The 12,880-nt window shown below is 51.0% G+C and overlaps 1 protein-coding gene across 2 annotated transcripts in view; it reads right to left on the bottom strand.

Moving 5' to 3' along the window:
• Window positions 1–12,880, bottom strand: part of Mdga1 (MAM domain containing glycosylphosphatidylinositol anchor 1) — a 56,014-nt gene that overhangs the window by 18,936 nt on the left and 24,198 nt on the right. For both annotated transcript variants that reach the window (XM_036167548.1, XM_036167549.1), the window contains exons 2-4: window positions 7,138–7,277; window positions 2,301–2,475; window positions 264–460 (exon numbers count right to left, since the gene is read on the bottom strand). In XM_036167548.1, coding sequence (XP_036023441.1) covers window positions 264–460; window positions 2,301–2,475; window positions 7,138–7,277 — 512 coding nt within the window. The remainder of the gene's footprint in view (window positions 1–263; window positions 461–2,300; window positions 2,476–7,137; window positions 7,278–12,880) is intronic.

The raw sequence follows: 12,880 nt of genomic DNA, 5'->3' as shown, positions 1-12,880 counted from the left end.
TGCTTGTCCTTTGGATGTGTTTTTTTTCTTTTTTCTTTTTTCCTATCCAGCCATGCTCTGGGGGAATATGTTGCCTTTGGGACTCCCCTGTCTGGGACTCCCTCTGACCTCTGACCTCTCTGCTCTCTGACTTTTCACCCCAGGCTGTGTGAACTCCGGAACAGGTGTCTCCCAACAAGGCACTGAATTGTTGAGATCAGGCCAGTCTCCAGGCGTACCCTCGTGGGGTACAAGAGAGTGAGGAGCCAGCTGCCCATCCTGACCTGGGTATAGAGAGGCTCGTAGATGTCAACCCCATTGTCCTGGCTGTGGGAGAGGGTGTCGGAACCTCTCTTCCAGATGAAGCGGGCGGGTGGGTTGGAGCTGACGGTGCAGCGCAGAAACACTGTCTTCTCCTGGTAAAAGTTGCCTCGGACGTCGCTCACTGTCTGGTGTACCGTCAGCATGGGCTCATCCAAGTCTGAAAGGACACCAGCCCGAAGTCAAGATGAGGTGACCCCCAGAGCAGGGGGCTCAGGCGCCTTGAAGCCTTTGGGGGAGAGCAGAGCCACTCTCAAAAGACACAGGAAGCTGATGCCTGCCTTTGATTCCGTAAGCTTGACCAAGCTGTTGGAGGCAGGGGACTGGATCTAATGGCTTCCAGGGTTCCCTAGCAGCTGTCCCTCTTTCCCAGGGACCCGAATGGGGCCTCTAGCTCTATACACCTCTCATGGGATGGAACAGGCAGCTGTACACTGGAAACAAGCTGAAAGCTAGGCTCAGCTCCCTCATTGGCTCTGAGTTTGTTGAGTGACTGCCTAAGTTCCTTTTCTTTCAAGTTCCTTTTCTTCCTGGGCCTCAGTTTCCTCACTGACAGTCAGACCAGATGGGCAGCATTCAGCTCCAGTTAAACAATATGGAGATCTCTTTTTTTTCCGTGGTTGCTTTTTTGAGTTTTTGGGGGTTTTATTGTTGTTGTTGTTGGGTTTTTTGGTTTTGGTTTTGGTTTTGAGACAAGGTCTCACCTATCCCAGGCTGGCCTGGAACTCACCATGGAGCTGAGGCTGACCTTGAACTTGTGATACTCTGGCCTCCACTGCCCACGCTTGGGTCTTACAGGCATACACCACCACACTCAAATTATGCAGTGTGGGACATCATACCCAGGGCCTTCACCATGATCTGCAAGCACTCTACCCACTGAGCCACATCTCAACCTGAAATTTCTTTTTAACGCCAATGCCTGGAACTCCTCATGGGTGGTGATTGTCTCTGGGGTGTTATTGTCTAGAAAAGGGTATTGCCTACATTTTGACAGTGGAACATGGTGTTTTCATCTAGATAGTTCACGACAAAGAACTGCAAAATCAAGTGACAGAAAAAAAAAAGAAGAAAGAAAGAAACGAATCTACTAGTGTTCTGAGCGAGTCTGGTATTTTATGCCAGGCTGTATTTATGGCCATTGTAGGGTGCATATGGTCTCTGGACCACAGGCTGGACCTGCCCTATCCTAGCTCCTTCAAAACACACTACGCCTTGAAACCAGTGGTGCTTACTCATGTGCAAATGTAAACAGTTACTGAACTGGTGGCTTAAGGCTACACTCCCTGTCACTCACGTAAGAACCTGTGCAAGTTGAAGTTGAGCCCAGGGATCAGCAGCGTTTGTTTGTTTCTGGTTTTTCTCGATAGGGTCTCTCTGTGTAGCCCTGGCTGTCCTGGAACTTGTTTTGTAGACCAGGCTGGCCTCGAACTCACAGGGATCCTGCCTGCCTCATGGCTCAGTGGGTAAAAGCACTTCCCACTGGTCCCCAAGACCCAGGAGGTAGGGGAGAACACGCTCCTGCAAGCTGTCCTGAGACCCTCTGCCACACACACACACACACACACACACACACACACACACACACACACTACATAAATAAATACAATCCTAAACTGTCCTCAGAGAGTCTAGTGTCCAGTCAGGGCTGTGACTGGGGGTCCACAGTTGCACAGGGTGGTGGAGAGGAAAATCCCAGAACTCTCCTTCTGTCCTCAATTCACAAAGGAAGATGTCTTGCTCTGGTACCTTGCTTTTTCTCTTCCATGGAAGAAATATAATCCAACATGCCCTGTCTACTTTAAAGGGCGCCATCAAGGTCCATGGGAGGAGAGTGACATGGGAATGAGAAAAAGATTCCGGGGGATACAGTGGTCCATTCCCAAAGACAAGTCTCTTGGGTCCTCCACTTCTCCATCCTACCCTTCCCCACCCGCCCAGGGATCAGGAGCTGTCCCCTGTAGGGGTGCGGACTGTCAGGGTACAGGGCCTCGACTCACACTGCACATCCACGCGGATGGACTTGATGGCCGGCACTCCCACCCCGTTCTCTGCCTTGCAGTAGTAGCGGCCGCCCTGCGTGCGGCCGATGCGCTCGATCCGCAGCGTCTCGTTGAACACGGACGTCTCCTGGAACTTGTCAGATGCGCTGCCAGCAGTCTTGGTCCACCGCACCTGGGTGGGCGAGTCGCCGCATTGAGGTTGGTGCAGAGGGCTGAGGGCCCTGCACAGGCGTGCCCTGCCGGCCCCGTGCTTTCCAAGGCACGGGAGAGCGTGAACCCAGGCCTGACCCAAACAAGTGGCAGGAAGGCACAGATGAGACCCCTCAGGACACACCACAGTGCTGCAGGGCGGAGGTCAAGATCAGAGGGAGGAGGCTCTAAATCAGGAGCGCGCCCACCTAAGTTGCTAGAGTTAACCGAGGACTGCGTTAAGTGTATACTTAGCGCTGGGAAGACTGTTAACTGAATAAACGGTGTGTGTTAACCCACTTCTTTGCTTAGTGACCTCATAGGTTACTCAACCTCAATCTCACACGCCTGGATTTGAAAGAGCTGTTCCGGAAGCCCGTCTCCAAAGGCGGGCTTCACGCTCTTCTGAGGCCCCGCCCACTGTTCTAGGGAGGGTCTGTGTGGCCCATAGACTTCAGATTCCACCATGGCCTTGATCTGCTCTTCTGCCCTAAGCAGTCCTGTGGAGAGGAGCCCAGGAGAAGCCATTGGTCGCCCTCTTCCCTCTGCAGAGAGCTCTCCAGCCTCAGTCATGCGCTGATGACTGGCACCCAACCACAGCCTTGTGAGAGACCCTGCGTCGTTGGAATCATCCCTTGCTGGATTCCTGCCGCTGGCACCGGGAGACAGGAAGGGTTCCAGGATCCAAGGCCCTGAGTTTTGAAGTGTTTGCCAGTCAACAATAACTAATATAGCATAATGCCTACTTTGCAAGTTATGAGGCTTAGGAAGAGAAGCACTTAAATGCGGTGCCTCGGATACATTAGTCACTCCACAATTTCTATTATTAATAGCGCTTGGTTAATTGTTAATGCTCTATGGCTTTATCTTCAATTTGTCTACGTGGATTTTAGCATACTATTCAAAACTTGGATTTTGGTTTGGGTAGGTCTTGTTGTTTTGTTTTGTCTTATTTATTTCTGTGTACAATGTGCATGCCTCCTTTGGAGGCCAGAAAAGGATTGTTGGACCCACTGGAAGTGGAGTTACAGATATTTTTTTTTTTTCCTTATCTCGGGTTGGGTTCAAATGCTATGTAACTGACAGGCAACTCTGAACTCCTGATTCTTCTGCCTCTGCCTCCACAATGGCTGGTATTACATGAGTGTAGCACCATGTCCCTTAATGCAGTGCTGGGGTCAAACCCTGGGCTTCACACGTGCTAGGCACGCTACTAATTGAGCTACACCCTCAAACCCCTCTTTCATAATTTCTATTGCTTCTCCAGACTTGTGTCTAACATCCTCAGATCTATCACCCAATTTGCTCATTTTCTCTTTAGCAATCTCTGAGATATTAAGGTTTTTTTTTTTTTTTTTTTTTTTTTTTTTTTTTTTTTTTTAAAGAAAAGACTACTGCTTTTAATCCTGTGATTTCTGTTTGTTCTTTCCCATATCAAACTGATCAAGGCATGGAGCAAGCAGGGTTCTGCTTTCTCCTGGGTGTCGGTACCCTGCTGTGACTCTGGGAACAGGCTTCTTCTGGTCCCCGTCAGAGGCAGAAGTTCTCGATCTGTAGCCACATCAGCTCTTAGTCCTGGATGGTGTGGCAGCCTTGCTGTGGTCTGCATATGCAGTGTCCCCAGAAGGCTCAAGTGTCCGCAGAGTGTTCAAGGCTTTGCTGCTTGCCAATGGGCTTTGGGGAGGTGGATTATCGATGGGTTCAGATTTGATGACATGCAGCAGCGTATGGGAACTAGTCTGAAGAAGTTTGTCACAGTAGGGCCATGCTGTGGGAGACTTTCTCTCATTTTGTTGCAGCGATGGCAACACGGCCTCCGTGGGCATCCTGTGGGCCTCGGGCCTACTTGCCGTGTGGGTATGAGCACACCTTCTCCTGAGGTGTGTGTAAACCCAGGCTCCCCAGCTTCTGCTCACTGTGGGGGAAAATCCTTTTTAAAAACCCCTCTCAATTCATTGTTCTTCTTAGTTGACTTAAAATCCCACTCATTTGGGAGGTCATACATCTGGGCTCTATAATATACAGTGTCTCCCACTGGCTTTCTAGAAGATGACACCTAACAGCTTTAAAACTGCGCTCCCACCCTGGCAAATGTTCTTCAGATGTCTTTCTCTGTTTCTCCCATACTCTGGGGGAAAGCAGCTTTCCATTTCTTCTTGTTCCCAGAGGAGACTTTTGTATCCTAGTAATTAGCTACAGGATTAATTATTCCTTGGAAAGCAAACCAAAAGCACAAAGAACAGAGACTTGCTCATTCATAACTCTTGCTTAGATTTAAAGAAACCAAACTATTCTCGGGCCTATAGTGGGCAATTCCTGCACATCAGAAAGGCAGAGCACCCAAAGTCTGCGACCACCTTGAGGACTCACACTACTTGGCTCCCATCTGTCTGCTCCACAGCTCCCTACAGAAGCCAGACATCACCACCTGGAGAGAGCCTCTTTTTCATTTTTGAGCAGGATCTCAGGTATAGCCCTGGCTGGCCATGAACTTGATATATTCCTGAGGATGACTTTGAACTCTGGACTCCATCTCCAAAGCTCTGGGTTTATAGGTGTGCACCACCACACCATAGTTTGTAGTACTGGGGATAGAACTCGGAGCACACGCTAGATAAGCATTCCATTTGCTGAGCTACATCCCTAGACCTGCATCCTTTCCCAGCTGGCTAGCTCTCTAACTCACCCCTTTTCCCTGCCCAACAACTTGTCCGCAAGTTACTGGTTGCTTGAACGGCAACAAAAACTTGGGGATGCGGCTTCCCCTTCTGTGTAGACTCCCTCTGGGTCGCAGACCCTAGCATGCCCATGCTCCTGCCTCTTCTTTGAACCCATGAGCTCTGTGTCTATAGCTCCTCTGTCCTGACCTCGGCTGGCAAGGGCCCTGTGGCTCACCCCTTGCTCCCCCGATGGTTAGGTGCCCCAGCTGCATCCCATCAACTGTGTTTGGAACACGACAGATGCTCAATGTCACTGTAAGGAGGCAGCTGGAGAGAGGACACCATAGTGACAGAAGCAGAATTGGATAGGGCACACCTCACCTGGAGAATGACAGGGCCATATGGCTGGGACACAGCTGTGCAGGGTCAAGTGGGGCCAGGATACAAAGACTCTCCAGTTGCACCCCAGGGGCTTGAGCAAAGATGGTAAACAATGGGGAGTCATTGGTAGTTGCTAAGTTGGGGGGTGAGAGGTAATGGAGCAGATTTGGGGTTGTTCATCCCAATGGCATCAAGGTAGGGGACAAGCAAAGAGCCTGGGAGATCAATTTCAATCTACTATAATTGTCCTAGAACAAGACTGAAGACAAGAGTCTGGCCAACTGTGGAGGAGGTAGGGCAAAGCCAAAGATGTGAGCTTGTCCGTCAGGGAGAGCAATAAAACCATTAACAAAAACAGGAAGACAGGGTGTGCTTGCCTACTCAGCATGCACCAAAGCCTGGGTTCAAGCCCCAGCACTGCACAAACTGGGTGTGGTAACTGGGTCTGTGATGCCAGCATGGCATATGTACAAACAGGAAGCTCAGAAGTTCAGTTATCCTTGTCTGTGTGGCAAATCTGAGGCCTCTCTGGGTTCCCTGTCACCCAGCTATGGCCTCCAGTGGTCACCTATGGGACACATACACAGATGGTCAGCATAGCCTGGCAGCTTCCTCTCTAGCCTCACCAGCCACATCCCCACTGCCGTCACCGCGCGTGACACACGGGTCCGCAGAAATGCAGCTGCATTGCCGGCAAGCCAAACAAACCTTTGAGCAGGAGCGAGCTGTGGCAGAGGCTTTAGAGGAAGAAATCTTTAGGGGTTTCCGTGCACATCTGCTTATCTCAAAGCCAAAGCTATGAAAGCTGTCTCCGTTCCCCCAAATTGTCAGGGAAGAAAGAAAAAAAGATTCTGTATTTCAACGTCCTTCCTAGAATCCAATTGCCACCTTTGTTACTGCTCTTCAAGTATTAAAGGTCACAGCAGCTCACCAGGCGGGCGGCCAGTTCCTCCAGCCCTCCTTCCCCACCTGCCTCCTCCATCAGCCTTCAGCAATAGCCAGCTACTACCTCCTGCCTGAACCTGAGCACTTGATCTATGGCGAAACTCATCTGGCATTTCCAGACACTTGTCTTCTGTCCCCTTCTAATTGCTTTGTGTCTTTGAACCTCCAGAGTTTGCTCTGGCCTGCCAGAAGCCTGAAGTGTTGCTGGTGCAGCTCCTAACCCAAAGAGGAAGGCAGCGTGCCAAGCTACAGAGAGGGCAGCCTCTGGACTCAAATTCTGCTTCTGCTATCGGAAGTGTTGTGGGACTTTGGGAGAGAGGGAGAGAGAGGGAGAGAGAACACTGGGCAAGGGTCCTCCTTGGCATACGGTCTGCCCGCCAGCATTTCTTGAGGGTGTGTGAAGATGTGTCTGCTCCACAGAGGATGGAATGGAATAGAACAGCCGGCATTCCATTTCTCCTCTCTGCTGTCCGCAGCATCCAGCATTTCCCTAAAGAGTCCATCTCCAGGCTAGTCATCCGGTTCCAGTCTATCTTGTCCTGTCTTGTTGCTAGACCTGTGGAGTGTAGTTCCTCACCTCCCGCTTCCTCTCAGACTCTGACTCCAGGCAACAGCATGTGAGCAGGATAGGAACCCAGCAAGGCCAAGGCCCAGCTTACCTGGGGCCGGGGGTGCCCAGTGACGAGGCATTGCAGCACCAGGGTGTCGCTCTCTCGGATGGTGTAGACTCTCTCGCTGATATTATCCTCCTTCACCACACAGGCCTGCCCTGCGTGCACGATCTGGGCCTGGGCTGGGGCTGTGGAGAGAGGACAGAGGAGGGATAGGAAGGACTCCCAGAGCTCAGGGGCTAGGTGCTGACTCTCAGTGTGTCTGGAGAGAGTCCAGACCGACTTCCCAGACTTCACTCACACCCAGGATGGACTCTTCCCAGGGCCTAGGCCAGAGTCAGGAGACCTCAGGATTTGGGAAAGAGGTGTGCCATATTTGCTTGTCAGTGAGCGAGAAGAACAGTGGGGTGGGAGTGGGGGAGGTGTTTTGAATACTCTGCTGAAACAGGCATGGCAGAAATGAAGAAATTCTAAAGAGATGCTGTCTCTCAATCTATCCTATCAGATTATTAAAACAAAGGCTCCTGAGGAATGAGAATTTTCCCCAGGAATATCATGGGAGAAGGAAAAGGACCAGACAGAAGAGGATTTTGTCTCCAGCAAGAGATTTCACATTAATTCCAACAACGCACCAGGTCACCTCACAGGAAAAGACCAAAGCCCAGAGGATGATGGGTCAGTGGTGGGCGGGGCCACACCATCACAGGGACTGCTTAGATGTGCATGTCATTGGTCTTATTTCAGGACCCCTAAAGACAGACTTTGGGGTTCACTGGATCTATCCTTCTTTCCAATGTGGCAATGTTGAGTAAATCTTTTTCTGCATCCTACTATTGATCTGTGCCTTTTAATTGGCTTTTTGAAGACAGTGGCAAGACATGACTTGGGTCGTAGGTTGTGCCCCCAAGTCTGGAAACACTGCAGGCTGGGTGGCCAGTTGCTGTTAGCTTGGCTCCCAGTCTTGGGTGCTGTTGGTGCTGCACCCAGATCTACAATACAACAGGTGTGCCCACCTCCCTCTGCTACTAATAGCTCACAGCACACAGGTGACCCATTAGCCAGCGCACACACACACGCACGCACGCACGCACGCACGCATGCACGCACACACGTGTGCGAACACACACACACAGAGGGAGGGGTTGTGTGGCTGCTCAGGCTTTGGGGCTCTCCCTAAGGACAGGCTGAGGCTAAACTTACTAAACCTTATCTTCGCTTGACTGCCCATCTCAGTTCCTCTTGAGACCACACACGTGCCTAGCAAATCTATGCCCACGTACCACCCGCTCTGACCCTCTCAGCTTCTGCTTTCTAGAGTTTGTTTTGCCTATGTGTGTGTAGTGTTTGTGTGTGAGAGTACATATGTGAACGTGTGTGTGCACACACGTGTGTGGAGGCCTGAAGTTGGTGGTAGGAGTCTCCCTTGGTCACTCTCCATTCATTGAGTCAGAGGCTCTCAAGTGAACCCAGGTCTTTCCCAGACAGCTAACTAGAGAGCCAACTTGCTCGGGGGATCCAGCTCTTCACCTTCCAAGCAAACACCATGATTAATGGCATACCGCATGCCCACATGGTGTTTACATGAGTGTTGTGCATCCGAATTCCAGTCCTACATATTAAAGCACTTGCTTTATCCACTAAGGCACCTCCCCAGCGCCCCAGCCTCGGCTTTTAGAGAAGGTAATTCAGCACAGCTCCCTCTCAGCACCAGACCATCCGTTCATGTTGTCCCCAAGCTGCGCATAGCTTCTCCTCCGAGGGACAGAAGCTTTAATGGGAGGCTGGAGCCCTCAAAAGACTGTGGACCCCTTCTACCCAGCGTCCAGAGGTGTAAGTCAAGGGTGGGGCTGGAGGGGCCCACAGGGAAACTAAAGTCTAGTCCCCTCCTCCTAACACACTCTCCCCAGCCAGAGTCTGAGCTCTGGAAAGGAGGGGAGACCACAGCTTCACACCTGCTTGCTCAAGACCGAGAGTACAGGGGTTAGGGGAGCAGATGTGATATGTGGGGAACATCCCCTCTGGGCGCCTTCCAGCATCCTGCATCCAGAGTGTACACACACCAGACTGTGTCTGCCAGGCTCGGGATAGTGGTCTGTAGGCCTCAACTTGGTCCCTACACAAGACCCCGTGTTGAGGGGTGAATTCACAAGGGTGCGTCAGGAGAGGTTACTAAGGGCGGCCCTGTGTGGGGAAAACAGTAGCAGCTGCAGGGGGATCCTCGGAGGCTGCATGGAGGAGCAGCGTCTGCCCTTCAAAGCACAAGGAAGACCCATGCTAGTGGCCTGAGCTGAGTCCCACATTGCATGTCATCCAAGGAGGAGCGGTAGTGATGTCTGGGCCTTACTTTACCTGTCTCTGAAATGGGGATGCAGCCAACTCCTAGAACTTACCTGGTGAGGGCATGAACATGATGAGTGAAAACAGAATTGCCAGGCGTTCCAAAGGTGTGTGCCCGCCATCATCACTGATGGGACAAACATGTTCCAACCAGAGCACTGTCCCAAAAGGCAGCCAGCCAGCAGCTCAAGAAACTCTTTGAAACAGGGTGTCAACCAAGCCCAGGCTAGCTACCGGGGCACTGTGCAGCAAGGATGAACTTGACTGATCCTCGTGCCATCAACCGCAGATAGGCTGAAAAACGTGTGGTACGGCCACTCGGCATGACACTGGCCACACCCAACAAGGCAAACAGCGTCCAGGGGGCCATCCTGGCTGCATGTCTGCCACAGAGGAGTGAACCCGGGTTGGGCCGTCTGAAGATAAGCTGTGTGTCTTAGCACAATTCAAGTCACCACTCTGAGCCCGTTCCCCCATCGGTGGGAGGAAAGTGGGTTGGTGATCTCTGAGGTCTTTTCAACTTGCTATTGATTTTGTAATCAGCGCACAGTGTCCGTATAAAATGCACACCACACTCCAGGGACTGGGCCCGTCATTGTCACCATGCCATAAAAATGCACGCACGTCACCATACACAGAAGAGATAGGCATCTTTGGCCCGGGTCTCCGGGAACCTCATCAAGCAACAAGCTACCAAGAGATGTCATGCATGCTGGTTGCTGATAAGACCAGAAGGCTGCATGGATGTCTGTAGGAAGCCCGGGGTGCCTCTTGACAAGGAAGACATCGGTTGAACAGGCCTCAATGGGAGATAAGCTATAATCTTGGACGCTGTGGCTTGCCCACAGCAAGGCAGTGTTGTAATGACAGCTCTGGTGACTGATAAGGAATGATGGAAAAGAGCTACAAAGCTTCACACGCTCAGGGTACAGCAAGCCTGGGCCAGGGTGAGGGGGGCCTGGCCAGCAGAGACAGGCAGGGCCTGCAGCTTCCTCTATGGAGGTGGGCAGGGAACGGCCATCACGGACGACATCATTAAGATTGCCCACCTCCCTCTGCCGATATCAGCTATTAAGATGATCCTACCCTAACATGGTTGAGTACACTGTAAGAGATCTGAGCCATATCTATAAATGCTAAACATACATGTGCTCCATGATGCCTGTTCCTCTCTTGGGGACAGTTACAACGGAAATGAGGACTTATGGTCATGACATAACAGGTCCAAGAATCCTCCAAGGGACGGGAGAGATGCTCAGTGGTTAAGAAGAGCACGTATTGATCTTGCAGAGGACCTGAGTCCAGTTCCCGGCACCCACTCACGCATACCCGCCCCCTATACACACATACACATAATCACAAATCAACGTTTAAAAAAAGAATTTTCTGAGTGGCCTTCCTTCCAATAACGAAAACTCCGAAGCAACCCATGTGCCTCTCAAGAGTGGTAGAGGTGAACTCAGTGTGGCAACATGTGTGTGTCTACAGCAATGGAGAGGCAGAAAGAGGCAGAGCTTGGTGAGCGAGTTCAAGGCCAGCCTGATCTACATAGCAAGTTCTATGCCAGCCAGGGCTACACAAGGAGACTCTGTCTCAAAACAAGAAACAAAAACAAAACAAAACAAAAGGCTCCAGGCTGCAGGCTTGCTGGCCGTGAGCTCCCGGTGACTCTCCAGGCTCCACTCGCCATCTCTCAGTAAGGGTGTATTGGGATTACAGACACTTCCATCACTGTGCCCAGATCCTCCACGGGCTCCAAGCCTCCAACCCAAGTCCTCAGGCTTTCACCGCACGTGTTTTAACCCACTGAGCCATCCCCCAGCCCCCGCTGGTGTCTTTACACGGTGCGACGTCAGCCTAAGTGAAGGAAATGAACGATAGCCGGGCCAACGCCGTCGAACCTCCCGGGCACGATTTGACAGAACCTAGACACGAAAGTGTCTATAATGCATGATTTCATTTATTCAAAATTCAGAACTGCAAAAGCCAACCTTGTAGTGACGGAGGCTTGGCAGTGACTGCCTTGGGTAGACAGGGTGTTAATAACTGGGAAGGGAATACCAGAATGTCCCAGGGAGGTGGGACAGAAGAACCGCCATCTGAATGCCGGTTCAATGGTGTGAGGTCCATGCACCCAGGTATCTGTTTGGGCGTTCACCCTGTCTGGTATCTGTTTGGGAGTTCATCCTGTCTGTCTGATACAGTGTGTATATGACATACCCCTTCCCCAAAGGCTCATGTGTTGGAAGCTTGGTCCCCAGCTCTGGTAAGAGGAGATTGGATCATGAGGGTATTAACTTAGTCAATCAAAGAGGGCTCAGGATGTAGCTCAATTTGTAGGGTGCTTGCTTGGCACGCATGTAACCCTGAATTTGATCCCAGTCACTGCATAAAACCAGGCATGATGGCACACACCCGTAATCCCAGCATTTATGAGGCTGAAGCAGGAGGATGGCCTCAAGGTCATTCTTAGCTACGTAGACTTTGAGGCTAGCCTGGGCTACGTGAGATCCTGTCTCAAAGTGGGCTGGGTATGGCTAAGTACATACATCAGTCAGTAAAGTGCTTGCACGTGTGAGGATTTGAGTTTAACAAAGAACTCTTGTTTGGGGGGAAAAAAACCCAACAACAACAACAACAAAAGAGCCGGACATGGGAGTATGTGTTTGTAATAACCGTGAAACAAAACAAACCTTTCTTCAACTCTTAGGTTGAGTTTCTCAAGTATTTTTTCACGGTGAATAACATACTAAACTATACTTCAATTTAAGAAGCAATATAAAAAAATCTATTTACCTGTCTCTGCTGGAATTAATCATTGTAATTATCCCAGAGAACCCAGAACCATCACGTAATCCCCATGTTGGAGATGGTTGTGTAGCTGTTTCCGGGGAACTGGAACACCTCTTCCCTGAGGGAGGAGGGAGACTCCAGAAGACTACCAGGCAATTCAGAGGGGTTCAGGGGTCACAGGACCCCTGGGCAAGGCCATACAGGCAGGAACATTGCTGGAGCGAAGACTCTTTGGTGGAGGTGCCTGCCAGTCGTACAGGGAGCTCCAGGGATGTGCCTGCCTTTGAGTCTCCAAGTCTCCCGTAAGTAACCCCCAGTAACTCAGTGTCACCAGGTGCCTTATGTGGGTGGACAGACATTCGTTCACATCTCCCCAGGAAAAGCCACATGTTAAAAGGTGATTTGGGCCGGGAGGTGGATGCACATGTCTTTAATCCCAGCACTTGGGAGACTGAGGCAGGCAGATCTCTGTGAGTCTGAGGCCAGCCTGATATACACAGTGAGTTCCAGGACAACCAGGGCTACAGAACCAAAAAAACTTGTCTTAAAAAACAAAACAACAAAACAGAAAAAGAGTTAATTTGGTTCCACCCTCATATTCCTCCTGGCATCGCATACCTCATGACCCCTGACCTTGGCATGCCAATTGGTACGCTGTCCT

Source organism: Onychomys torridus, chromosome 18 (assembly GCF_903995425.1).
Source record: "Onychomys torridus chromosome 18, mOncTor1.1, whole genome shotgun sequence".
In the NCBI taxonomy this organism is placed as follows: domain Eukaryota; kingdom Metazoa; phylum Chordata; class Mammalia; order Rodentia; family Cricetidae; genus Onychomys; species Onychomys torridus.
The sequence above is the reverse complement of the archived record's forward strand: the minus strand, read 5'-3'. Positions and strand labels throughout refer to the sequence as shown.